Source organism: Delphinus delphis, chromosome 16 (assembly GCF_949987515.2).
Source record: "Delphinus delphis chromosome 16, mDelDel1.2, whole genome shotgun sequence".
Taxonomy (NCBI): domain Eukaryota; kingdom Metazoa; phylum Chordata; class Mammalia; order Artiodactyla; family Delphinidae; genus Delphinus; species Delphinus delphis.
Genome location: NC_082698.1, coordinates 28063553 through 28090785, shown reverse-complemented (window position 1 = coordinate 28090785; position 27233 = coordinate 28063553). Strand labels below are relative to the sequence as shown.

Below are 27233 nucleotides of genomic sequence, written 5' to 3'. Positions count from 1 at the left end.
TTGTATATTATTTTAGATTCCACATATAAGTGATATCACTTACAATATTTGTCTTTCTCTGTCTGACTTACTTCACTTAGTATGACAATCTCTAGGTCCCTCCATGTTCCTGCAAATGGCAATATTTCATTCTTTTTTATGGCTGAGTAATATTCCATTGGATATTTATACCACATCTTCTTAAACCAATTGTCTGTTGATGGGCACTTTGGTTGTTTCCATGTCTTGGCTATTGTAAATAGTGCTGCTATGAACACTTGGGTGCATGTATCTTTTCAAATTAGAGTTTTCATCTTTTCCAGATATATGCCCAGGAGTGGGATCACTGGATCATATGGTGGCTCTATTTTTAGTTTTTTAAGGAACCTCCATACTGTTTTCCATAGTGGCTGCACCAGTTTACATTCCCACCAACAGTGTAGGAGGGTGGGAACCCCTATTTTTTAAAAACGGTTTTATTGATATATATAGCTTACATACCACAACATTCATCCATTTTAATCATACAATTTAAAGAATTTTAGTATGCTTACAGAATTGTGCAACTTTTACCACAATCTAAGAATACTTATATTCCCCTGAAAAGAAACCTCATGCCCATGTACAGTCACTCCTCATTTTTACTCCACCCCTAGGTAATCACTTTCTGTCTCTATGGATTTGCCTTTTCTAGACATTTCAGTAAGTGGGATCATATATTATATGTTTGGCTTTTTTCACTGGGCAAAATGTTTTTGAGGTTCCTCCATGAGGAACCATGAGGTTCCTTCAGGACTTCATTCCCTTTTATTTCTGAATAATTCCATTATATGGATTTATCACATTGTGTTTATCCATTCACCAGTTAATAGACTGTATGGTTTCCTGGGATTGCTGTAACAAGTTACCACAAACTCGGTGGCTTATAACATCAGAAATGTATTCTCTCACAGTTCTGGAGGCTAGAAGTCTGAAATCAAGCAGGGTCATGCTCTCTAAAGGCTTTAGAGGAGGATCCTTCTTTGACTCTTCTAGCTTCTGGTGGTTGCTGACAGTCCTTGGCGTCCCTTAGCTTGTAGATGCCTCCCTCCAATTTCTACTTCTATCTTCACATAGTCTTCTCCCCTGTATGTCTGTGTCTCTGAGTACAGATTGCTCTCTTCTTATAAGGACACCAGTTATATTTGACTTAGGTCCCCTAATCCAGTATGACTTCACTTTAACTTGATTACATATGCAAAGATCCTATTTCCAAACAAGGTCATATTCATAGGTTCCAGGTAGACATGAATTGGAGGGGGCAGAGGGGATACTATTAAACCTAGTACATGGACATTTGGTTTGCTTCCACTTTTTGGCTATTGTGGATAATGCTGCTGCAAACATTTGTGTATAAGTCTGTGTGTGGACACATGTTTTCATTTCTAATATCTAGTAGTAGAACTGCTGGATCATAAAGTAAGTCCATATTTAACTTTTTCAGAAACTGCTAAACTGTTTTCCGAAGTGGAAACCATCCCCCCATTTATTTATTTTACTTAGGATCCTTGATTATCTTTTTTCTGAGCGATATCAACTTTGTGGATCCCTTAACCTCTCTGCTCACACTTCACATTTCATCCTTTATTTGGTCATGTATTCATTCATTCATCCATCCATTTAATCAATCCACATCTATTTAGGTCTATCTCCATTCAAAGTCCCCTGAAAGACACTAGGGAAAGAGATCATGAGACATTATGCTAGCTTTCCAGGAATTCATGGTATATATGGGGAGATAGATATTTACATAAATAATTAAAATATATAAAGCAGGAGAATAGAGATAAGTTCACAGGCTCTTGCAAAACTGAAATTCTGTTTGGTGTTTTGTTTGGCATTGGAGAGGCAGAATAGTGTCTACTGGAGCCCTGCGGACTGAGAGGGGAGAGCCCGAATTGGTGGCCATTACTGGAAGTAGGATGAATGCATGGACACTAGGAGGCTAAAAACTCACAGATGTACTACTACTCTCGTGTTTTTCTAAGAACTCTTTATTGTTCTCAGATTTCTCTATTATCGTGGCATTGTGCTCGTGTTTTATTCTTAGATCTCATTGAAAACATATTTTTTGACATTCTTTTAAGTCTCCTACATCAATTCTGTTCCAGTGGAAAACATTTATATGATTTTTCTATTTGGAGTTTGATTTTTCACTTCTAAGAGATAATGATTTTCATTATGCTTCCAGGGGTTTTCATTGCTTGCTGATTTATATCAGCGTTAACTCATAACTGTCCATAGTAGCAGTTACGTTGATTTACCTATCAGCTGACTTACTATTCACACCGGGTCATTAGTTAAGCTGGCAGTAAGGACTTCCTTTAACAGAAGTTCCCATAAACAGGGTTCAGTTATTAGCTTCCTATTACTGCTGTAACAAATTGCCACAACCTTAAGGCTTAACTTTGCACAAACTTATGATCTCACAGTTTTGGACGTCAGAAGATAGAAATGGGTCTCACGAGATCTAAAGGTGTCAGCAGGGCTGTGTTCCTTCTGAAGTCTCTAGAGGAATCTGTTTCCCTAGAACATCTTCAAATCTCTCTCTGCCTGTGACCTTCTGCCTTCCTCTTCCACATTTAAAGGACCCTTGTGATTGGTTACACTAGGCCGACCCAAATAATCCAGGGTATTTTAAGGTCACTTGATTAACAACTTTAATTTTGTCTGTAACCTTAATTCCCTTTGCCATGTAACATAACATATTCATAGGTTCCAGGGATTAGGACTTGACTATCTTTGGGAGGTGGAGCCATGTTATTCTACCTTACCTACAGGTGGCTTTAAATTTAGGTGGCCAGGCAGGTCTTCCCTGTGTAGCCATGCAGACAGGTTTCCTCTGGGTACGGCACGTAGCTCTGGGAATCTGAGAACCCGATGGGTCCTCTCTTGGGTTCAGGTTCAAGATCTGCTCCCTTTGGGCTTCCCTGGTGGCGCAGTGGTTGAGAGTCCGCCTGCCGATGCAGGGGACACGGGTTCGTGCCCCGGTCCGGGAAGATCCCACATGCCGCGGAGCGGCTGGGCCCGTGAGCCATGGCCACTGAGCCTGCACGTCCGGAGCCTGTGCTCCGCACTGGGAGTGGCCACAACAGTGAGAGGCCCGCGTACCGCAAAAAAAAAAACGCAAAAAAAAAAAAAAAAAGATCTGCTCCCTTTGAACAAGTACATAGCAGGTGAGCAGAGGTGACTGGCTCCCCAGAGACACAGCTCTAGGATTTGGCAGGGGTTTTCTCCACCTCCTCCCACCCCCACTTCACTGCACAAAAGATGTGGGCAGGTCTGAGGGGCTTCTCCAGTCTCCCCACTGCAATACAGGGAAGGGCCACTAGAAGGAAAGCGGCCACGCTGGGTTCACCCCTACAACACTCTCAAATTGTCCTGTTCTTTTGGAAACTCAAGTCTCAAGGCATATTCATGTCCATCTCTCTGATTTCCAGTGGGGGCGGGGGGGGAACAAAGTTTTTTTTTTTTTTTTCATCTGTTGAGTCATGTCAGCAGGAGGTTGTAAGATGGCAAGGGTCGAATTTGTGTTTGGCTCGACATCTTGGCTCCATTACCCTCCCTGCTTCTCCTCACCCCTCAGCCCTGTCCTCTAGTAGGCTTAAACCAGGATGGGCCATTCAAGGAGAGATGCTGAGTGGTTCCACTTGTATGGGACAGAGTGGTCAGATTCATGGAATCGGAGCATGGAAGGTCGTTGCCAGGGGCTGGGAGGAGGGGGAAATGGGAAGTTACTAATGAAGGGGTATAAAGTTTTGGTTGAACAGGATAGATAAGTTCTGGAGATCAGCTGTACAACCTTTTGCCTATCATCAACAATAGTGTATTGTACACTTAAAATTTTGTTAAGAGGGTAGATCTCATCTTAGGTGCTCTTACCACAATAAAACCAAAATTTAAAAAAAAGTAAAGTAGTGAAGTCTAGTCTTAAACATAAACAACATTTTAAGACTACCCCCAATAAACATATTTTTAAATGGAAAAAAATCTTTCATTTACACCCCCCTCCAAAAAAAAAAAAAAACAAACCCAAACAAACCAGGTTTAAATAGAGCTTTTAAAGAAACATATCCATTGTGTAAGGCAGATGCCTACCCTCACCCACTGAAAATTCTAATTCAGTAGATTTGGGGTGGGGAGAGGACCTGAGAACCTGTATCTCAAAAATCTTCACCTACAATTCTGATGCACAGCCATGAAAGAATCACTGACTTAAAGTTAGGCACACTAATATTCTGAATTTATGTTAGGAAATAAAGCCCATAGATACTTTTTTAAATTTGTCCCCTGAACAATGTAACTCTAAAATAAAGAATTCAAAGGCTGAGTACTATACTAGCAGAGGAAAAAAGGCGTACAGAGATGGAATAAAGTATGAAGAATCTGTAACAGGACTAACCTGCCACCCCACAATTCTGAGAAAAGCTCATTCTTTCTCTTTTCCCTCCAAATGCAAATGTAAGTGTAGTATGGGAGGAAGAAGAGGATTTAAGGTTGGCAGCTAAAAGTTCAGGGAAGGAGGGGCGTCTTGCAATATCCCTTCACACCTGTTCAGTACCTTCCAGTTGATGAAATGTTGTCACTGATACTGCTTCACTGATCCTCACAATGAAATGGAGAACTCAGCTGGAAAGGCGGGGACGGGAGGGAACTGAGACTCAGAGAGAACCCCCATTCATTGCCTAGGGTGCTACAGTGCTGAACCCGTCTTCACACTTCATTCTATTTCTCCAGCTTTTCCTCTATCACATCGTGGCATTTACAGTGGGACAGAGAGGACACCTGGTCTCCCGGCTTTTCCTTACTCCCTAAGACGGCTCTGCTCTCTGCAGGGCCTCCCCCTGGGGCTCGGTACCTGGGCGGCGGCGGCCACCTCGTAGCCGTCGGGGTTCATGGACGGCAGGATGTGAATGCGCGTGCCCTCCACCAGCTGGACGATGCGCTGGTTCCTGTTGCGGAACTCCTCGCACAGAAACTCCGACAGCTGCAGCAGCAGCTCGCGGCCCAGCACCTCGTTGCCGTGCATGTTCCCCACATACTTGACTTCCGGTTCCACTGCAAGTGAGAGAAACACACATAAAGAAGATGGGGGAAAGCTTACGAGTGCAGTTAATTCCTAACCATGCAAAGGGACGTTTCCCCTCTTTTTCAGTAATGAATAAAAGAAAACCTCATGCTTCTGTTAGGTCTTTTCCAATAATCCCTGTGCCCCCTTTGAACAAACTGCAACTACAAATGCTACAAAAATTCATGCCACGGATAATAATGTCTACTACTGATTAAAACCCTACTGTGTACTAGGCATTTATGTCATTGCTAATCTTCACAGAAAACCTGTAAAGTAGGCATTATTAGCCTCAGGATGAGGGTACTGGGTATGGAAGAGGTTAAGTAACTTGTCTGAGGTCACCTGGCAGATTAATAATGGAGGTCAAAGCCCAGGTGGCACTGAGGTAGCTTAATGCTTCTCAGAGACAAATCTTTTCAGGATAAGGATAGTGCTTTTCCAAGATTTGCTGGTCTAAAGTCCTCCAGGTTACAGCATAACAGTTCCTAATTGCACCAGTTGAAAATTTAATTTTCTTGGTACTCAGGTTAAAATCTCCCTTTCATATCTGAGAATGCTGTGTCTTGAGGCACAGAGTAGGAAGGAGTCTATGTATGTCTCATTCCTTAGTCTTTTCTTTGGCTATGTTAACTGTTCAATTGAAGTTAGAACTGAGGTCATAAAGAGGAGCCTCTAGAACCACTTAAAAAAATCATTCTTGGGCTTCCCTGGTGGCGCAGTGGTTGAGAGTCCGCCTGCCGATGCAGGGGACACGGGTTTGTGCCCCGGTCTGGGAAGATCCCACATGCCGCGGAGCGGCTGGGCCCGTGAGCCATGGCCGCTGAGCCTGCGCATCCGCAGCCTGTGCTCCGCAACGGGAGAGGCCACAACAGTGAGAGGCCCGCGTACCGCACAAAAAAAAAAAAAAAAAAAAAAAAAAATCATTCTTGCCCTGTTTTAAAAGGAAGGAGAAAAGCCCTTGCCAAGTGATTTCCCTTCCACCCAGCACTCTTTTTTTTTTAATTAATTAATTTTATTTATTTATTTTTGGCTGTGTTGGGTCTTCATTGCTGTGCGCGGGCTTTCTCTAGTTGTGGCGAGCAGGGGCTACTCTTCTTTGCAGTGAGCGGTCTTCTCATTGCGGTGGCTTCTCTTGTTGCGGAGCACAGGCTCTAGGCGCGCAGACTTCAGTAGCTGTGGCACGCGGGCTCAGTAGTTGTGGCTCATGGGCTCTAGAGCACAGGCTCAGTAGTTGTGGCGCACGGGCTTGGTTGCTCCGCAGCATGTGGAATCTTCCTGGACCAGGGCTCAAACCCCTGTCCCCTGCATTGGCAGGCAGATTCTTAACCACTGCACCACCAGGGAAGCCCCCATCCAGCACTCTCTTGCCTTCATGCCTTTTCTGATTGCGTCTCTTCATCTTCATATTTCCATGCCCTCCTCACCATCCATCTAGGCTCAAATGCTCCTTACTCTGTGAAGTCATCTTGGAATCTCCTTGCTGGGAGTGAACTCGCTATTAAACTTCCCTTTTATGATACCACTTTCTACTCTGAGTTTTGGCTAATTTTGCACATGTCCTATTTTCCTTACTGGACCTGGCCTTTGCAATGTATGCCATTTTTAACTTTCTTTAGGATACAATCCATTGTTATTTATCTGCTACAGCAGTCTTTCCCAAAGGAATGTCTATAACCCATAAGGACTGTGTGGTGGATTTTCAATAATGTACATTCTTTGATCTTAGTATATTTCTTTAATCTTATCACGTCTTTCTTACTTTTCTTGGTGTTAAGTTATACTTTATTTTACGAAAGGATGGTGATAGTAGATGGCAGGTAGTATTCTTCAACATCCTTGTTCAGTAAAATAAAATTTGGAAAATCTATTTTAGTCCCCTCTGATCTCCCATATATATATATATTTGTGTGTGCGTGTGAAATCCATAAGTTTGGGAACCACTGCCCTGTAGAACCTACCATAGTCCCTTGCTCTTAGGAGGTATTCAATATAAAATTCTTTTGTCTCTACTTTCCGTATATCCAGAATACAATACAACCACTTCTCCTAACAACCATTGTCATCATTTTGGTTCAAGCTCCCACAATCGCAAGCCTGCATTACTACAATATATCTCCTACCGGAACTCCTTGCATCTGCCCAACCATACAAGTCTATTCTCCTGAGTCAGTGTTTGGCAAATGTTTCCTGTAAAGGACCAGATAGTAAATCCTCTGGGCTTCCTGGGCTATATTGTCTTCACTGCAGCTACTCAACGCTTCCAGTGAACGCAGACATAGATGACACAAAAACAAATGGGTGTGACTGTATTTCAGTGAAACTTTATTTACCAAAACAGGTAGCTGGCCCTCAAGGCTCTAGTTTGCTGACTCTTGTTCTGAGTGATCTTTTAAAATTTTTAGTCAGATCATGTCACTCCTCTGCTTAAAACCCTCCAACGGCTTCTCGCTTCACTCAGAGCAAAAGCCAACATTTTTGCAGAGGCCTGCAAGGCCCCACGTGATCTCCTCCTGCCCAGTATCCCCGATAGCTCTGCTCTGACCTTGCCTTCCTGTGGTTCACTGTCCCGGAGCCACAGGGGCCTCCTCGCTGCTCCTCACACATGCCAAGCGTGCTCCGGCTCTTGCCTCTGTGCGGTGTTTTCCTCCCCAGAGCCAGTGTGGCACCTCAATCACGCACTCAAAAATCACCTCGAAGGAGAAGCTTTCCTAAAAAGCAACACCCCTCCCCCACTCAACCCACAATTGTCCACAACTCCCTATCTCTCCTTCCTGGTTTCTTTTTCTCAATAGCACTTATTTTCATCTGGTATAATATATATTTATTTAGTTACCTATTTATTGCCAGTCTTACCTCGCTAGAATTAAGGCCCTGAGGGCAGAGTCTTTGTTTTATACTCTGTGCTATATTCAGAGTCTACCAAAGTGCTTACATTGAGTAGGTCATCAGTAATACTTGTGGAATAATTAAGGAATGAATGGATGCACCTTTGATAGGGCATCAGAGAAAAGAGGGATCGGTGAGGTATAATAGTATGAAAAGCTTCAAGAAAGGCACTGAATGCTAGAAAGTAGACAGAGCACCAAGAAAGGGGCGTAGAGTGAGGGGCTAAGCCTACAATGTCCATTAGCACCCACAAGCTTCCACAAATGAACACACGACCTGAGTAAAAGCAGGGTGTTTGCTCTGCAAGTGCATTTTCAAAGCAAGGCCCTTATGGTCGCCTAATCACGTAGCCTTCCTTGAGCCAGCCTCCCACCCCCCTCTCTCCCTTCCCCCCGAACTGGCCACTTAAGAGTTTGAAGCTGTCATGGACAGAATCCACTGGGTGTGAGGTTGCCACTGAAGGTTTTTAAGCAAGGGAGGGCGGGGATTATATCAGTATTTGGGCATCTAGCGTCTGTGTCTTAAATGGAAGGTTTAGAGAGTGGTGGCTGTTAGGCGTTAGGAGAACGTCAGGAGCCTGGTGCAATCATTTAGGCAGGCTGTGATGGAATCTGGGCTGGGGGAAGGGTGAGGAAGTGGGGAGGAAAAGAGACTTGAGGTCGACAGTTTGAAGGAGGAACTGACGTACTTGAATGTCACAATTGCTGTTAAGTAAAGCAGTAAAGTAGAAACAACTTAAATGCCCATCAATAAATGAACTGCTCAATACAACCTTGCAACCATGGAATATTATGCAGCCAAAAATGATAATGTAGATCTATATTTACAGACATGCTATTCATCAAAGACTATGAAATGAGAAAAGCAGATATAGTATGATTCCATTTTTATTAAAAAAAATGACGGGCTTCCCTGGTGGCGCAGTGGTTGAGACTCTGCCTGTCAATGCAGGGGACACGGGTTCGAGCCCTGGTCTGGGAAGATCCCACGTGCCGCAGAGCAACTAGGCCCATGAGCCACAACTACTGAGCCTGCGCGTCTGGAGCCTGTGCTCCGCAACAAGAGAGGCCGCGACAGTGAGAGGCCCGCGCACCGCTATGAAGAGTGGCCCCCGCTCACCACAACTAGAGAAAGCCCTCGCACAGAAACGAAGACCCAACACAGCCAAAAATAAATAAATAAATTTATAAAAAAAAAAATGACGTGTAGGTAAGGGGAGGTGGCTTAAACACGCATAGAAGAAAGTTTAGAAGGAGATACATCAATATGTTAACGATGGTCATCCGTGAGTGGTGGGATGACGGGTGAGGTTTTTACCTTATCTAATTTCTACTTTAATCCAAACATGGATGGCTTTTATAATAGAAACAAACTAACAACAAATAATGCAATGAATAAAATGAATACCACAAACCTCAAACTCTCTCCAGGATCCCATACTCTGAGTACACCGTCATTCCCCAAAGAGCTATCCCTAAGCTCTGGCAGAACTAGAAGGGCTAATTGTTTCTCCAGAGGCATTGGATAGGGAAGGGCAGAATAGTAACAGCAAGGAAGAAAGAAGGGTAATGGGAGGGAAGGCGGGGGGGGGGGGGGGGGGGGGGGGGGGGGGGATGGGGAGGGAGCAGGGAAAAAGATTCACCTTTTACCATTAAGGTCTTGAGCAAACAGAACCCAAAAAGGAGGAGCAGACTGGAGCCTGAACTGGGGTTGCAGCTCCCCAGAGGCAGGGCCAGTTTGTAGGCTAAGCAAGGAAATACTTAGTCCAGGCTGAGGAAGTGGTGATACTTTATGGGTTGAGGGGTCCAGGGACCTCCCCAGAAACCACCCCAATTACTGGATTTGTAAGGGAAGGGTCCTGCCCACACACACTTTAAGACACATGCTCAGGGCTTACAGGGCTCGTGGATTCCAGGGTAGTCACTGAATTCCAGCACGTAGAGGTGTCTTCCCTTCACACTGCGCCCAATGCTGTAAACCCGCGTGACATGGGGACATTCATTGTGCACCTTGTACAGCGTCCGCACGAGGTCATCATAGCGGTGGTGGCGAAAGGTCACCGGGGCAACCAACTTGAAGAGAAGGAGCTGGAGGAAAATTGAGACCAGGTCTGACATCTTGCTGGGCTTTTTCAGAGACCCACTAAAATGGGCCCCGCTTCTCCCAGTAACCAGTCAAAATCCAAGGGCCAAGAACCAGCTTTTCCTAGTTTCCCGCCAGTAAACACCAGTGTGACAGTGCCTGGGAAGAAAGTTCAGAACTGTCCCTCCAAAGCCAGAAGTTATTTATGTAGCTCTGGAATAGGCACTCATCTCCCCTCCCCCATTTCTCTGCCTCTCCTAATCCATGAAAATCTTTTGAAAGGTTTTTGCACTTCTTCAGATTGGGTAGTTTCACTGATTCTGGTTTACTGATTAACTGGACTGTAAACAGGCTTCAATAAATAGCTGCTTATAACCCTTTGATTCCCGGAGAATTTTGAGAAGCTTGGCCTGTCCTTGTTCCCTATATTACAATATAGGAAAGAGTATTAAAATAGAACACTCTGTCCTTTTGATCCTTTCTACATCCTATCTTTCTGAAGCACAGCTCTGTCTTGTCCTTTTTCTCCTCAAAAACCTTCAACAGGGCTTCCCTGGTGGCGCAGTCGTTGAGAGTCCGTCTGCTGATGCAGGGGACATGGGTTCGTGCCCCGGTCCAGGAAGATCCCACATGCTGCGGAGCGGCTGGGCCCGTGAGCCATGGCCGCTGGGCCTGCACGTCCAGAGCCTGTGCTCCACAACTGGAGAGGCCACAACAGTGAGAGGCCCGCGTACCACAAAAAAAACACAAAAAAACAAAAAAAAACAAAAAACCTTCAACAGATACCATCGAGAAAATGAGGTGAGCCCCAGGTTGGGAGAAAACAGTTGCCAATCATGTATCTGACAATATATCCAGAATAAATCAAGAACTCTTACAACCCAGTAATAAAACAAACAACCCAATTTAAAAGTGGGGAAGGGGGCTTACCTGGTGGCGCAGTGGTTGGGAGTCCGCCTGCCGATGCAGGGGACGCGGGTTCGTGCCCCGGTCCGGGAGGATCCCACATGCCGCAGAGCGGCTGGGCCCGTGAGCCATGGTCGCTGAGCCTGCGTGTCCGGAGCCTGGGCTCTGGAACAGGAGAGGTCACAGCAGTGAGAGGCCCGTGTACCGCAAAAAAACAAAACAAAACAAAACATAAAAGTGGGGAAAAGATTTGAATAGACATTTTATTCAACTAAAGTAGATATATGAATGACTAATGAGCACATTAAAGATGTTCAACACTATTGGTCATTAAGGAAATGCAACTTAAAACCACAATGAGGGCTTCCCTGGTGGCGCAGTGGTTGACAGTCCGCCTGCCGATGCAGGGGACACGGGTTTGTGCCCCAGTCCGGGAAGATCTCACATGCCGCGGAGCAGCTGGGCCCATGAGCCATGGCCGCTGGGCCTGCGCGTCCGGAGCCTGTGCTCCGCAACGGGAGAGGCCACAACGGTGAGAGGCCCGCGTACCACAAAAACAAAAAAAAACCATAAAAACAACACAATGAGATATCACATCACACCCACTAGAATGGCTGTAATCAAAGAGACACAATAACAAGTGTTGTCAAGAATAGGGAGAAACTAGAAACCTCATATATTGCCAATGGGAATATAAATAGTGCAGCCACTTTGGAAAACAGTTTTGCAGTTTCTTAGAAGTTTAAATATATACTTACTATACAATCCAGCAATTTCCTAGGTATCTACCCAAGAGAAATGAAAACATATATCCACACAAAAACTAGTATGTAAGTGTTCATAGCAGTATTATCCACAATAGAAAAGTAGAAGCAATCTAAATATCCATTAACTAATGAATGGATAAACAAAATATGGCATATCCATGCAATGGAATACCATTTGACAATGAAAAGGAGTGAAGTACTGATACACTGTACAAGATGGATGAACCTTAAACATATTATGATCAGTGAAAGGAGACACAAAAGATCACATATTATATGATCCAATTCATAGGAGATGTTTAGAAAACACAAACATATAGAGACAGAAAGTAAACTAGAGGTTGGCTAGGGCTAGGAGTGAAAATGCGGAGTGACTACAAATGGGCACAAGATGTCTCCTTAGGGTGATAGAAGTGTTCTAAAGTTAGATTGTGGTGACTGTACAACTCTGTAAATACACTAAAATTCACTGAATTGTAAACGGGAGGCAGATGAATTTTATGGTATACAAATTATATGTCAATAGAGGTGCTTTTAAAAAATAAATAAAAATAATTAAGTACAGCCACCCAAAAGTTAACTATGAATTTACCATACAACACAGCAATTCCACTCCTGGGTACCTACCCAAGAGAACAAAGACTTGTACACAAGAATATTCATAGCAGCATTATTTGTAGTAGCCAAAAAGTGGAAACTACGCAAGTGTCCACCAACTGATGGATAAATAAAATGTGGTATATCCATACAATTGAACATTATTCAGCAATAAAAAGGAATAAAATACTAATACATGCTACAACATGGATGGACTTCAAAAACACCATGCTAACTGAAAGGAGCCAACACAGAAAACCCTCTTACTGTATGATTCCATTTATATGAAATGTCCTGCAAAAGTAAACTTACAGAGACAAAGTAAAATAGTGACTTACTAGGGCTGGGAGTGGAAAAGGAGATTCACTGTAAATGGGCATGAGGGATCTTGCTGGAGTGATGAGAATGTTCTAAAACTGGGTGATGGTGATGGTTGCATAACTTGGTAAATTTACTAGAAATCACTGAATTGCACACTTAAAATGGATGAATTTTATGGTATGTAAATTATACTCCAATAAAGTTTTTTTTTTTAAACAAAGTTTCAGTGGAATTTCATGCACTAGAGTGTAAAATCCAAATGCTTCTGCCTGGTTTTCAAGTCACTCCTACCAGGTCCAATTGTGACCTCACTCCAGTGCAGCCCCTCTGCAGTGCCTACTGTCTTCCGAGCATGCCCTCATCACCTGCTTTCCTGCTTTTGCTTATGTTCTTTCCCCAGGTAGCTTAACTCAGCTCCAAACCCTGGGTCTTCCTCATGTCCCCTTGCAATTGCTGTTACCATCAGTCTTTGTATCTCCAATCTTATGACTTTGCCTGTTATGCACTTATCCACTGTGCTAGGTGTTAGGTGTTAGGATAGAGGGCAGCCCTGCTGATGCATTGTTCCTGCCCCCCCAGGATGATCGTCAGCCTCTAGCACACAGCCTGGCATGGGGGCACATTTGTTGAATGAATGAATAGACCCATTATTGACCTTTCCTCTTGCATCCTCCTGCACTTCAGCAAACTTTTCCAAGGAAATCCTATGCTTTTCTCACCTGTCAGTAAAGACAGCTATCAACTCTTGGTTATACTGGGTGAACAAACTATAGCCAGGCCAGTCTGGCCCACAGATGGTCTAGAGAGTTGGCCCAAGATCAGTACCAAATCAGCAGTACTACAGAGTAAAAACCACAGGATTTTGCACCCACTGCTAAAATCCCATAATTTTCTGATGAGATCCTGACACCCCAGGTGGTGAGGGCAGGCATCAAGAGAAAAAGCTGAAAGGACATCACTAATGCTGTCACACATTAAGCCCTTGATCTAGGACTGATGAAATAAAATTTATATTTTAAGGCAGGACAAGAAAAAACTAAGCATAAAATTTTCTCTGTGTGTTTGTTTGGACCTCCTCCCTCCCTCCCTCACGTGCAGTGTGCATCCACATTACACATTAACCAGAGCTCCTCAAAGATGGGCCTGCTCTACAGTAAAGATCAATTTCTTTCCTAGCAATGTAACTTCTTAAAAGAATAGTGTTCTTTCCCAGCTCTGTAGGGGGTCGTGGCGACTTGCTCGCTTTGTACGTGCTTACGTGGACCATGTATCCTTGGTGAACTTTATGTAAAATATCAATATGTCATTTTGACGTAAAATCCTTTGTCTCGAAAACGTATGTGACTGTGCCTTAGACTCCTAACAGGTGGAACGGTTCTCAGAGCTTTCTAAGGATATGCTTCCCGGAATGGGCATCATCAGAAAATCTACAAACAACAAATGCTGGAGAGGGTGTGGAGAAAAGAGAACCCTCCTGCACTGTTATATATATATATATAATATATAATATATAATATATATTATATATATCAATATACAGCCACTATGGAGAACAGTATGGAGGTTCCTTAAAAAACTAAAAATAGAACTACCATACGACCCAGCAATTCCACTCCTGGGCTATACCCTGAGAAAACCATAATTCAAAAAGACACATGTGGCGCATGCTCCGCCCACCCCAGAGCCTCGCCCTCCACCACGATGAGCAAATGAGGGCCAGAGAGGGCGTGAAATTTAAATTCCACTCAGAGGAGAAAGTGTTGTGCTTCGAGCCTGACCCCACCAAGGCACGAGTGCTGGATGATGCCAAGATTGTCGATGTTATTGTTGGTAAAGACGAAAAAGGCAGAAAGATCCCAGAATATCTGATCCATTTGAATAGTTGGAACAGAAGCTGGGATAGATGGGCAGCTGAAGATCATGTCCTTCGTGACACCGATGAAAATTGGAGATTACAGTGTAAATTGGCAAGAAAAGTGGTAGCTCGTCTGAGAAGCACAGGAAGAGAGAGGAAGCGCTGCAGGTTGCCAGGTGTGGACTCTGTCTTAAAAAGCCTCCCTGCTGAAGAAAAAGATGAAAATGTTGAAAACTTAATAAGTAGTTCCTCTGATGACAGTAGTGAAGAAAAGGATGAAGAAATAAGTGAAGAAAGTGACATTGAAGAAAAGACTGACGTGAAGGAAGAACCAGAGCTGCACACAAAAAAGGAAATGGAAGAAAGAACAATAGCTGTAGAAATCCCTGAAGTTCTGAAGAAGAAGCCTGAGGACGATAGTTACTGTATCAACAGGAGGAAACGGTTAGTGAAACTTTCATGCCAGACCAACATCATAATTTGGAATCGTACGTGAAGCATTTTGCTATCAATACAGCCTTTTCAGCCAAGGAGAGGCCTCATCCCCATCAGGCTATGCCACACGCCAACATGAGTGTGCATTATATCCCAGCAGAAAAGAACGTTGACCTTTGTAAGGAGATGGTGGATGGATTAAGAATAACCTTTGATTACACTCTCCCATTGGTTTGGCTCTATCCATATGAACAAGTTCAGTATAAAAAGGTGACTTCGTCCAAATGTTTTCTTCCAATTAAGGGAAGTACCACAAACGCTAATCGGAACCCGGAGGATCTCTCTCCAAGCCCACCTTTGTTGAATCCATCCACACCACAGCCCACAAAGAGTCAGCCAACCACAGGCGAGCCAGCCGCCCCCAAAAGGTGCAAAGCCGAGCCGGAAGCCTTGCAGTCTCTGAGGAGGTCCACACGCCACTCTGCCAATTGCGACAGGCTGTCTGAGAGCAGCGGCTCGCCTCAGCCCAAGTGCCGGCAGCAGGACACGTCTGCCAGCACGCCCAAGCTGTTTCTGCACCTGGAAAAGAAGACGCCTGTTCATAGCCGATCATCCTCACCTGTTCCTCTGACCCCTAGCAAGGAAGGGAGTGTGGTGTTTGCTGGCTTTGAAGGCAGAAGAACTAATGAAATAAATGAGGTCCTCTCCTGGAAACTTGTACCTGACCAGTTACCCCCCAGGTGACCACCTCCACCCTCTTAAATTTATGGGGCGCAACACTTGCTGCAATTGTTCGTGAAACTTCCAGAAATCATTGGAAAGATGTCCTTTTCTGAGAAGAATCTGAAGGCTTTACTGAAGCACTTTGATATCTTTCTGAGGTTTTTAGCAGAATACCATGATGACTTTTTCGCAGTCTGCCTATGTTGCTGCCTGTGAGGTGCACTACAGCACGAAGAACCCCAGGGTGATTATTAAGGTTTTGATGGTTCTGGAAGAACAGCTTCTCTATCTAGCTTTGTGCTCTCGGTCCCCAGTAAAGAACTAGGGAGTTGGTGGGCCTTCCATACAGGCAGAGCGAATGCGATACCCGCCTTGGGGGGCTGTGGCGGGCCCATTTGTTTGAGCTGCTTACCTCCCGTAGTTATTTCTGTTATGGATTACTTCCTAGGTGCCTGAACGGCCTCCAACATGTGACCCTTGCCATGGTACATGTCACCTGTGACGGCGGGAAACGAGCAGCTGTGTTCACAGTGAAATGGTCATGAAAGTGTGTGTAGGTTGGGCTGTTTCAGTAGACAGGAGTTACTTGTTACTAAGAACCACATTTTTTTAGTTATTTGTTAGCATTAAACAAAATCGTTTTGCAAGCCGTTTTCATTCTTGTGATTAGGCTGAGCAACAAAACATTAGTTTTGCTTGGAAACTGAAGAGTAGTCCCAGAGTATTTTAGAGGGAGTTGATATTGATGGCAAAAGAAAATTTGCAGCTATACATTTGCTTGTTACAGTTCCTTTTCTATAAAACCTTATTTTTGGTGATCTAAATAAAGCATTGCCTGAATGTTTGAGATTTTATAGCTACACTTGGTTGTGTAATGTTATAGTTCCCTTTCTGTAAGATGTTATTTTTGGTGATCTCAAATAAATCATTGCCCATCTTGTTGGAAAGAACCAAGAGAGAGTCTTCAAAAAAAAAAAGACACATGCACCCCAATTGTCATTGCAGCACTATTTACAACAGCCAGGTCATGGAAGCAACCTAAATGTCCATTGACAGACGAATGAATAAAGAAGATGTGGTACATATATACAATGGAATATTGCTCAGCCATAAAAAGGAACAAAATTGGGTCATTTGTAGAGACGTGGATGGACCTAGAGATTGTCATACAGAGTGAAGTAAGTCAGAAAGAGAAAAACAAATATTGTATATTAACGCATACATGTGGAATATAGAAAAATGGTACAGATGAACCAGTTTGCAAGGCAGAAATAGAGACACAGATGTAGAAAACAAACGTACGCACACCAAGGGGGTAAGGGGTGGGTGGTGGGATGAACTGGGAGATTGGAATTGACATATATACACTAATATGTATAAAATAGATAACTAATAAGAACCTGCTGTATAAAAAATAAATAAATAAAATAAAATTCAAAAATTCCAAAAAAAACCCCAAAAACCAGAATATGCTTCCTGGGTTACAATCTTCAGTTTGGCTTGAATAAGATTCCCCCTTTTTCCCCTCGTAACTTGATAATTAATTGAATTTTTGTCAACAGGACAACATCTATTGTCACTATTGAAGGCTTGGCTTAGTAGTCCCTAGATAGTCCCAAACTGTTCCTCTGCAGAAGAATTCCCATTTCTCTGGTAAATGTGTCTTTAGTTCTTATGGTGACCTCACTCATGCTAAACAGATGACACCCATTCTCTAGGAGGGGAATGTACCCTCCCTGCTTGTATGAACTTCGGGTTGTTGTAAACAGGGAATGCCCTCTGTACATCAGAGCTGAGATTGACACTCCTTCCCTGGAATTTCACATAGAGTACCAGAGCATATGCCCTGAAGCCAGAGGGCATACAATGTCTCTCAAAGCAACCAGAAGTAGAAGGAACTTGAGTGTCAGGGGGATATATTATTTAAAAAAATTTTTTATAGCTTCATTGAGATGTAATTTACATATAACACTGGTACATTTAAGGTATACAATGTGATGACTTAATACATGTATGCATTGCAAAATGATTACCACGTTAGGGTTAATTAACACTTCCATCACCTCATGTACTTGTGTGTGTGTGTGTGTGTGTGTGTGTGTGTGTGTGTGAGATGAGAACATTTACAATCTACTCTCTTAGCAACTTTCAAGTATATAATAAAGTCCTGTAAACTATAGTCACCATGCTGTACATTAGATTCCCAGAACTTATTCATCGTACAGCTTGAAGTTTGGACCCTTTGCCCAACATCTCATTTCCTCTACTCCCCAGCCCCAGACAACTACCATTCTACTCTGTTTCTACGAGTATGGCTGTTTTAGATTCCACATATAAGGGAGATCATACAGTATTTGTCTTTTTCTATCTGGCTTATTCCACTTAGCATATGCACAGATATACAAGTTCAACTCCCTCTTAGGCCATTTGATCTTGGGCCAAATAATTAACTTCTATAACCTCAGTTTCCCTCTGTATAGGATGGAGAAAAAACAGCTCCTTCCTCATGAGTTGTGTGACTCAAACAAGATAATATACATAAGGCCTTTTGCATGGTGCCTGGCACATAGTAAGGGCTTAATAAATATTATTAGCAGTATTAATAGTAACAGCAGCATTAAGCATCTACTCTGTGCTAGAGACCCGGCTAGGTGATGGAGATACAATTCATTCATTCAATATATATATTGAATGTACCTAAAGGCTTTACTTGTATCCTTATTTTTGATATAGAATAAAACCAACAAAGATCTTTGACCATGTGGTGCTTACATTGTAGTGAAGAGACAGATAACCAAGAGTGAGAAAAGCAGCTACCATCCTAAAGATACAGACTAGCGAACAAGCACAGCACTAGGGGAAGAGTGATGGATGTAACCACATGGGCCATTGAGCAGGGTCACCTAACCTAGCTTTGGGGGGTCAGGGAGGGCTTGCTGGAGGATATGTGGGAGTTGAATCAGATCAGAGAGTCCTGTATCCTCCTGGTAAGTATAATAATGGCCCCCAAAGGTGTCCACATCCTAATCCCTGGAACCCATGAATATGTTATGTTATGTGGCAAGAGAGAATGAAGTTTGCGGATGGAATTAAGGTTGCTAATGAGCTAATCTTGAGATGGAGGGATTATCCAGGTGGGCCCAGTGTAATCACAAGTGTCCTTATAAGAGAAAGAGGAAGGCAGGAGGGTCAGAGTCAGAGTGATGAGACGTGAGAAAGGCTTAGTGGGCCGTTGCTGGCTTTGAAGATGGAGGAAGAGGCCATGAGCCAAGGAATGCAAGCAGCCTCTAAAAACTACAAAAGCCTAGGAAACACATTCTCCCCGGGAGCCTTCAGAAAAGAATGCAGCCCTGTCAACCCTTGCTTTTAGTCCAGTGAGACCCATTTCAGACTTCTGATCTCCAGAACTGTAAGATAACAAATCGGGGTTGTTTTAAGCCACTACATTTGTGGTAATTTTTTACCTACAATAGGAAATGAATACACCCCCTAATACCTTAAGTCTTGGACAGAGCTGGGGCTCTTGGAAGTCAGGGAAAGCTGGAGCAGAAAGCTCACTTGTCTGACATCCTCCAAGGGTCTTGACTCAAATCTTGGGAAGCCAGCCCTGCAGAGCCTTGTTTAGGCAAATGAATCAAACGTCCCAACCCACACCTTCAGTAATCTTAGTTTTAAAATTTCTTTCTATCCTCCAGCAGTAACTCTGAGATTCTGCAGTACAGTCTCAATGTAATTTAAGCCTGCTTAATAAATTATTAGTTGACTGGACCTATAAATGAATCAAGAGTCCAGCTCAATTCAAGTCAGGAAGAACTCTGAGAGCTACTTGGGTTTTAAGGGTTAGGAGAGTGTAGGGCAAAAGGAACCTGGCTGAGCGTGGAGAGTAAGGCAAGTCAGTCCTCGGGACAGATCCTCCAAATCTTTGCCTGGAATGTTCTTCTCTCAGCTCATCTTATACTTCTGATATTAGCACAATGGTGAACTACACATGGAGGCCTTCCCCGGATATCTCATCTAAAGAGGCCTCCCCTGGTTATGCTCAGTCTTTTTTTTTTATTTTTTATTTTTTAACATCTTTATTGGAGTATAATTGCTTTACAATGGTGTGTTAGTTTCTGCTTTATAACAAAGTGAATCAGCTATACATATACATATATCCCCATATCTCCTCCTATGCTCAGTCTTATCTCCTGTTTATTTCAATCAGAATATTTGACTTAGTTTGCCCTTATTTATTTATTTACTTCTTTATTGTCTACTAGCTTTCTCTTCCAGCAGAAGATAAACTCAGTGAAGGCCAAGACTAACTTATCTTACTTACTGTTCACCACTAAATCCCAGTACAATGTGCTGGATACATGTTTTTGTTTTTTTTTTTTTTCTTGCGGTACGTGGGCCTCTCACTGTCGTGGCCTCTTCCGTTGCAGAGCACAGGCTCCGGACATGCAGGCTCAGCGGCCATGGCTCACGGGCCCAGCTGCTCCGCGGCATGTGGGATCTTCCCAGACCAGGGCACGAACCCGTGTCCCCTGTATCGGCAGGCAGACTCTCAACCACTGCACCACCAGGGAAGCCCTGTACTGGATACATTTTAAAATGAAGGAAGTAATGTATGAACTGAGATCTGAGATCTGAATGAATAGATGTTAACCAGGTTAAAAATGGGAGAGGAGTGTGTGTTTGGTGAGAGTTTTAAGAAGGGTGAAGCTTATTGATCCCTCCTTATAACGCTGACCCCGTAGGAATCTGCTGGGGTCTGTTCTTGAATTTCTTCTCTTTATCAGCACTTAACTCCAGATGGTCTCATCGACAAATCCCACTATAAGCTGATGACCCTCAAATTTATATTTCTTGCTTCTACTTCTCTGAACTCCAAAACTGTACTTCCAGCTACGTACCTCATACCTCCATGAGGATTTCTAATAGGTACCCATTCCTAAGGCCACTAATCCCCCCTCCAGTCCCTGGAGCCAGACAGAGCCTTACAGATACAAACTGTGTCCACAAGTGACACCAATCGGTGATGCGTCAATTGGATGAGGAGAAACCAACCGTGTCCCCAGCACTCCCTTTTTACCTTCCCCTATTTAATATTTCCTCAAAGTACTTTTTACCATCTGACATATTGTATATTTGATTGTCTGTTTATTGTCTTCTCCCCCTATAAGGATATAAGCACCTCGTGGGCAGAGAATTGATCTCTTTTATTTTCTGATGTGTCTCTAGCAATTAGACTGGGGCCTGGCATGTAGTAAGTTCCACTAAATACTTGTGGATCAGTGAATGATTGAATGATTAAATGCTTTTACCCACATAATCCCATTTGAACTTCACCTCAATCTTTCTTGAGACCATTATATTCCACTTACATATATGAAGATCCCTAAAATTTAAATGATTTTCCCAGCTCATATAACATATAGTTAGAAAATCTGGAGATTAAATTAGCTTTGTGACTCCAAAGCTTGGTGCTTTCCATAACACCGAATGCCTCCACCACGTGGGCCTGGTTACATCACAAAAACTGCCTCTAATCTGGCTTTCAGTTCTTAAGAGTAACTGAAAAATCCTTCTTTTAAAAAATAACTTTATATGCTTGTGTAAAAATGAGTATGTTTGTTATGAAAACATAGAAAAGTATGAGGATAAAAATAAGATACTACCCCCCATACCCCATCAGCTAGGACACTGTAATCAACTGGTGACAATCAACTGGTGACAATCAATCTTATTGTGATGACTCTTAAAATCTGTTCTTTCCCTTTTCAGTTTCCCCAAATTGGCAAATATTACCATGATTGATCCAATTTCTTAGACCAAAACCTAGGACTCATCCACAATCCCTCTCTTTATCTCACTCCCCATATCATCAAGTTATACAGACTGCTTTGAATGTATGTCTGGAAACTGACTATTTCTCTCACCTTGACCACTGTCATCTTAGTCCAGGTGACCATATCTTACTTGCTTGGATGGTGACAATAGCCCCATCATAGATTTCTTGTTTGGACAATGACAAAAGCCTCCTCAAATATTCTCCATTTCCATTTTTTTTTTTGCCCTACTAGTTTTATTCCCTACACAGTAGCCAGAGTGTTTTAAAAACATAAACTAAATTACTTTCTGACTCAAAACATTTCAGTGATTTCCCATACTTAAAATAAAAAATTCTTACAATAGCAAAAAGGGCCAGTAAGCAACGGTCACAAAATCCTTTTAATTTCTTAAACATACCAAGCTTTTATCTACCCCAGGACCTTCATACTTACTATTTTTTCTGCCTGGAACGCTCTTATCTTAAATGTTTGCATGTTCTTATCTTAAATGTCTTCCCTTTACATCACTTAAGTCCACACTCAAATACCACCACCCTGACCTTCCCACCTAAATTAGTCCCTGGCTGCCACACCTTACCATTCTCTATTTCTTTACTTTATTATTCTTCATAATACTTATCATTATCTAAAGGCAAACTATATAATTATTTGTTCATTTTTTGGGGGGTTGTATTTACCACTAAAATGTAAGTTGTATGAAGGCAAGGATTACTGTCTTGCTTTTTTTTTTTTTTTTTGGTCTTTTTCTTCTCACTACTTTGTCCTCAACACTTAACATAATGTTTAACACATACTAGGTGCTCACTAAATATTTGTAAAAGAATGAATTTGCAGATAGAGGGATAGATAATTTTACAAAAAAGGATCATAGTCTTTACGCTTTTAAAAATAAAAATTACGACATTGAACATATATTTAACAGAAGAAAAAGAAGTTGATATAAAGCTGAAGGAATCACTTACCTTTGGAAAAATGTTTCTTCACAAGATGAAATACTAGTTGTCAGCTAATGGCTCTAAAGAAAAAAAAAACAGAAATCATTAAGGGATGGTGATTATGTTGTTATGTTTTTTCAACAACATTTGTAGAGAAGGAAAAAGAGTGTAACAGAAACAATTTAAACTTAAATGAAATTTATATTTTCAAGATTATTGGGTTGATACCTTTTCAAAGTGCATTTATCTGCCCTTTGCAGTAAGTTTCATTTACTCATCAAAACCCGCCACAAAATCAAAGCTGTCAGTGTCTCTTATAAAAAGCCATGTGCTCCTGATGCTCCAAGGCTGTGCTGAGCTCTTTGTAATGCTCTTCTTTTTTTCTTTTATTTTTCTTCCTGAACTCTTCCTTTTGCCACCTCCCTGCTATTCTGCCTTTCTGAATGGCTTTCTCTATATTCTCTGATTTTCATCAGTGTTCCCTGCCTGCAACACCCTATATGCTTCAGGACTAGACAGAAAATGCCAAATGATTGGAGCTTGACCTCTTTCTTACATAAATGGAGCTTGGAAGCAATAGGTTCAAGACCAGTGTTGTGCTCATCAAATGTCCCAGGCTCCTCACAACACTTAACTCAACACACACTTAACTTATTGTCCAGACAGATGTTCCAGCCCCATTGTCACATTCACAATCCAGCCACCAGGAAGGAGCACACCTTCTTCCTTCAAAAGCAAACTTCCCACCCTCATACCCTGCTGGTAAGAATGGATAAATGAAATGTGCTAGATACATATTCAGCAATAAAAAGAAATGAAGTACTGATCCATGCTGAGACATGAACTTTGAAAACATTATGCTAAATGAGAGAAACCAGTCACAAAAAACCCACATATTGTATGATTCCATTTACAGAGGGTGTGTGCATTATATCTCAATAAAGTTGCTTAAAAAAATAAAAACAAAAGCAAACTTTCCACAGTTTTACACATGACTCCCACTTACATCTCATAGGCTAGAAAGCAGTCACATGGTCATGCCCACATGCAGGGAAGCCAACAGATGCAGTCTTTATCCCAGCCAGCCAGCCATGTGCTCGGCTAAAAAACCAGAGGTCCTGGTATATATAGCACAGGGAACTATATTGAACATGTTGTAATAACCTATAATGGAAAACAATCTTAAAAAGAATATATTTTATATATATATATATATATATATATATATATATATATATATATATAAAACTGAAGCACTTTGCTGAACACCAGAAACTAACACAACGTTGTAAATTAACTCTACTTCGATTTTTAAAAATCAGAGGTTCTCTTACAGTAAAAAGAGAGGACAGATATTACAGAACACTGACCATCTCTGACCCATCCTTTGTCAGACCTTGTACCTTGTCCATCTACCCGCAGAGGATCACTGCATGTACTTCTCAGGAACATGACACTTAATTTTAGGTAAACTGATCTCTTTCCCAGAATCTGTGCAGGGATGTGTTGGCTCTGTGTTCTCATATATTTTAGGTCAAAATTCTCTTCATTTGGCAGCCATTCTTCATAGTTTTGTTTTATAACTTTTGCCTTGTTAATAGAAGGTGGAAGTTTCTTTTTTACTTTTTGCTCTTTTATTTTGCTTTCAGTTGGTTTCAGGGCTTGGAAGTGAATTCAAAATGCCCCTTCCCTGCTATCTTTAACTGGAATTTGTCAGAAGAAATATTCTTGAATATGCTTGCCCCTAAATGCAACCCTTCCGGGATTTCTTCTATTTTTGGATCTAGCGGGACCTCCAGGATTGGATGTTCACGGCTCTCTATAAACAGCTGCTCCTCCCGACCAGATAAACTTCCCTCAGAACTTCGCCCCCCAACACACATTATCTGCTCCAGTCACGTCTCACTTGTCAATAACAGTTTTGTATAATCTGGGGCTTCCTTCGTGGCGCAGTGGTTGAGAGTCCGCCTGCCGATGCAGGGGACGCGGGTTCGTGCCCCGGTCCGGGAGGATCCCACATGCTGCGGAGCGGCTGGGCCCGTGAGCCATGGCCGCTGAGCCTGCGCGTCCGGAGCCTGTGCTCCGCAACGGGAGAGGCCACAGCAGTGAGAGGCCCGCGTACCGCAAAAAAAAACAAAAACAGTTTTGTATAATCTGTAGTGTGCTGTGCACATGTCAGTTGTATTTATGTCCCATATTGCCTTGACTAGGATGCCTTCCCCCTTTGCCCCTTCCTCAGGGCCCTCAGGCGTAACCCGTTAAATCTAAATGCCGCCTGTTTGCCCCCAGAGCAGCTCTTCTTGGGATATGGCGCCACCTGTTGCCCAAGTTGAAAACATGGGAGCTGGTCGAAATTCTCCCTTCTCATTCACCTCCCGCGTTTACTCACCCTCTTTGCTGCCATCCTCACCACGCTTCCTGCTTCTCGCCTGCACAGCCACTGCTTGGTTCTGCGCTCCTTCACCCCTGCCTGGATCGGCCCTGCTGCCTGGAACTCACCCACGCCAGCTGCACACCTCGTGCTCTTCCTTCAACGCAACCACGTCGCGCCTCCCGCTCGCCCCTCCCTTCTACCCTTCAGACCCTTTATTGGTTTTCCATTCTTCTCGGTTAATTCCAAACATCTGTCCCGGAAACAAAGCCCTCCAGCACCTGGCGATCACTGACTTTCTCACCTCTCTTCCCTAACACCCTTGCTTCCTGCTGGTTTTACCAAACAACGAGCAGTCTTTCAAAAGACTGCATTTTTTCCCCTCCAATTTTAAAAAATTATGGTAAGATACACCAGCATAAAAGAGTGTTTAAACAACTCCTCTCCCTCCATTTGGAAGCTAGCTGACTCCTATTTGTGTTTCAAAACCAAGTGCAGGCATCATTTTCTATAAAACTTTTCTATCATTTACCTCTGGTCTGACTTCTGTGGTACCTTTCTTGTGTTTCCTTAGAAAACTCTGTGCGTACTTCTCTACAAACATAGCATTATGCTATCACTTTTGGTCTATTTGTTTGTCTTCCATGATTAAAGCATAAGGCCCTTAAGACCAGGGACAATATCTTCCTTCTGGATTCCCAGTCCTTAACCTATACTTGGTATATAACAGGGATTAAACAAATTCTGAAGAGTAATAACAAAAAATGAACTATCTCCTCTCTATTCACATTTTGTTGACCTTATAACAGGGCAGGAAATGACTCACTGGAATTCCAGAAATCCAGGCTCTTCCACATGCTCCCACTAACCCTGCTTCCAACAGGGCAATTGTTGGTTTAGTGACACGTTGATTCAGATTGCCCTCTAGCTGATGGAAAACGTGCATGGCATGGACTCTGAATCCGTTCTGTGTACCAGTGTTGCCTAATTTGTCAATAGCCTGTACCTGTGTAATCCTTACTGGGAGTAAAGAGGTTCTTTCTGAGTTTGAAAAAATTAATGTAATGTGTGTTTACTGATACGACATCATGTGAGGTATGAGGGTATCAGGGTATTAGGTTAACTGGAAAAGAGGAGCCTGAATCCAAGTGATCTGGTCATCTGTGATGAAGGGACCAACATACATCAGACTTTGAGCAACCTGTTAACTGGACCAGTAACAGTCTATGGGTCCAAATGTAGCAGGGGGCAACTATATTTCATTGATTCTAAGGTGCTCTTGATTTCACATTTTAATGTTTCTGAAACAGAAATGTATCTTAAAACAGATGGCATCTTAGATTCAGAGAAATACAACATTATAATAAGAAGTATAAGAGAAATCCAACATCACTATTATACCAGAGAAATATAATAACCAATATTAATTGATTTAATTGTAACTGAGCATGGAATATCACACATTAAAACAGGAAACAGAGTAGAAAAAAAGTAATGAATGGCTAAAAGCTTGAATTTGCATTGACTGTGGGAGAATTTTCAGTGACTTGATAATAAAAACCATCATTTATGAGCCCCTCCTAATTGCCAGGGAAAATACATACATTATCATTAATCCTCACCCTCCTAACCTGGAAGGTAGGTGGTGTTAATTCCATTTTTTAGATGAAGATCTGAGAAAGTCTGGACCTGCCCAATGTCACACAGCTAGAATACGTCAGATATGATCAGATTTTAAAACCTATTACCAAAAAATTGTATAAATGATCTTATTTGCAAAGCAGAAATAGGGACACAGACATAGAGAACAAACGTATGGATACCAAGGGGGGAAAGGGGGGTGGGATGAATTGGGAGATTGGGATTGACCTATATACACTATTGATACTATGTATAAAATAGATAACTAATGAGAACCTACTGTATAGCTCAGGGAACTCTACACAATGCTCTGTGGTGACCTAAATGGGAAGGAAAGCCAAAAAAGAGAAGATATATGTATATGTATAGCTGATTCACTTTGCTGTACAGTAAAAACTAACACAACATTGTGAAGCAACTATACTCCAATAAAAATTAATTTAAGAAATAAATAAATAAAACCTATTACCTTTATTTTATTCTATGCTCCCTCCTGAAGAAAGCACTGACCCTAAAGATAAAAATAATTGTTACCTTAGAACAAAATAATTTTTTTTCAGTTTGAGCAACTAGGTCATCATTGAAGAAACATATTCCTTCTGTGTTTGAAATTAATGGAGAAGATAAATAGGAAAGAGAGTCCTGAGCAAGCTTCTTGGGGTTTGTTTATAATGGCCCTGAGAATGGAAATTCATGAGGGTTATTTCATCCTAAATGACCATAACTATGAAGTTAAGTCCAGCTTCACTGAAAATTCAGAGCTAGAACTGACCACCCAATATAATTTT

The 27233-nt window shown here is 42.3% G+C and overlaps 1 protein-coding gene and 1 pseudogene across 2 annotated transcripts in view; one reads left to right on the top strand and one right to left on the bottom strand.

The window, feature by feature from the left end:
- The window catches only part of CPN1 (carboxypeptidase N subunit 1), a 42864-nt gene extending 19351 nt beyond the window's left edge, over positions 1 to 23513 (bottom strand). The window contains exons 1-5 of one of the 2 annotated variants that reach the window (XM_060034266.1): positions 23440 to 23513; positions 22461 to 22513; positions 10988 to 11128; positions 9873 to 10062; positions 4877 to 5076 (exon numbers count right to left, since the gene is read on the bottom strand). In XM_060034266.1, coding sequence (XP_059890249.1) covers positions 4877 to 5076; positions 9873 to 10062; positions 10988 to 11095 — 498 coding nt within the window. In that variant the 5' untranslated portion in view covers positions 11096 to 11128; positions 22461 to 22513; positions 23440 to 23513. Of the gene's footprint in view, positions 1 to 4876; positions 5077 to 9872; positions 10317 to 10987; positions 11129 to 22460; positions 22514 to 23439 lie in introns of those variants that run through there. The other variant, XM_060034267.1, reaches the window with a different exon arrangement.
- LOC132439169 (MSL complex subunit 3 pseudogene) lies at positions 14332 to 15986 on the top strand (annotated as a pseudogene).
- Positions 23514 to 27233: the final 3720 nt, after the last annotated feature.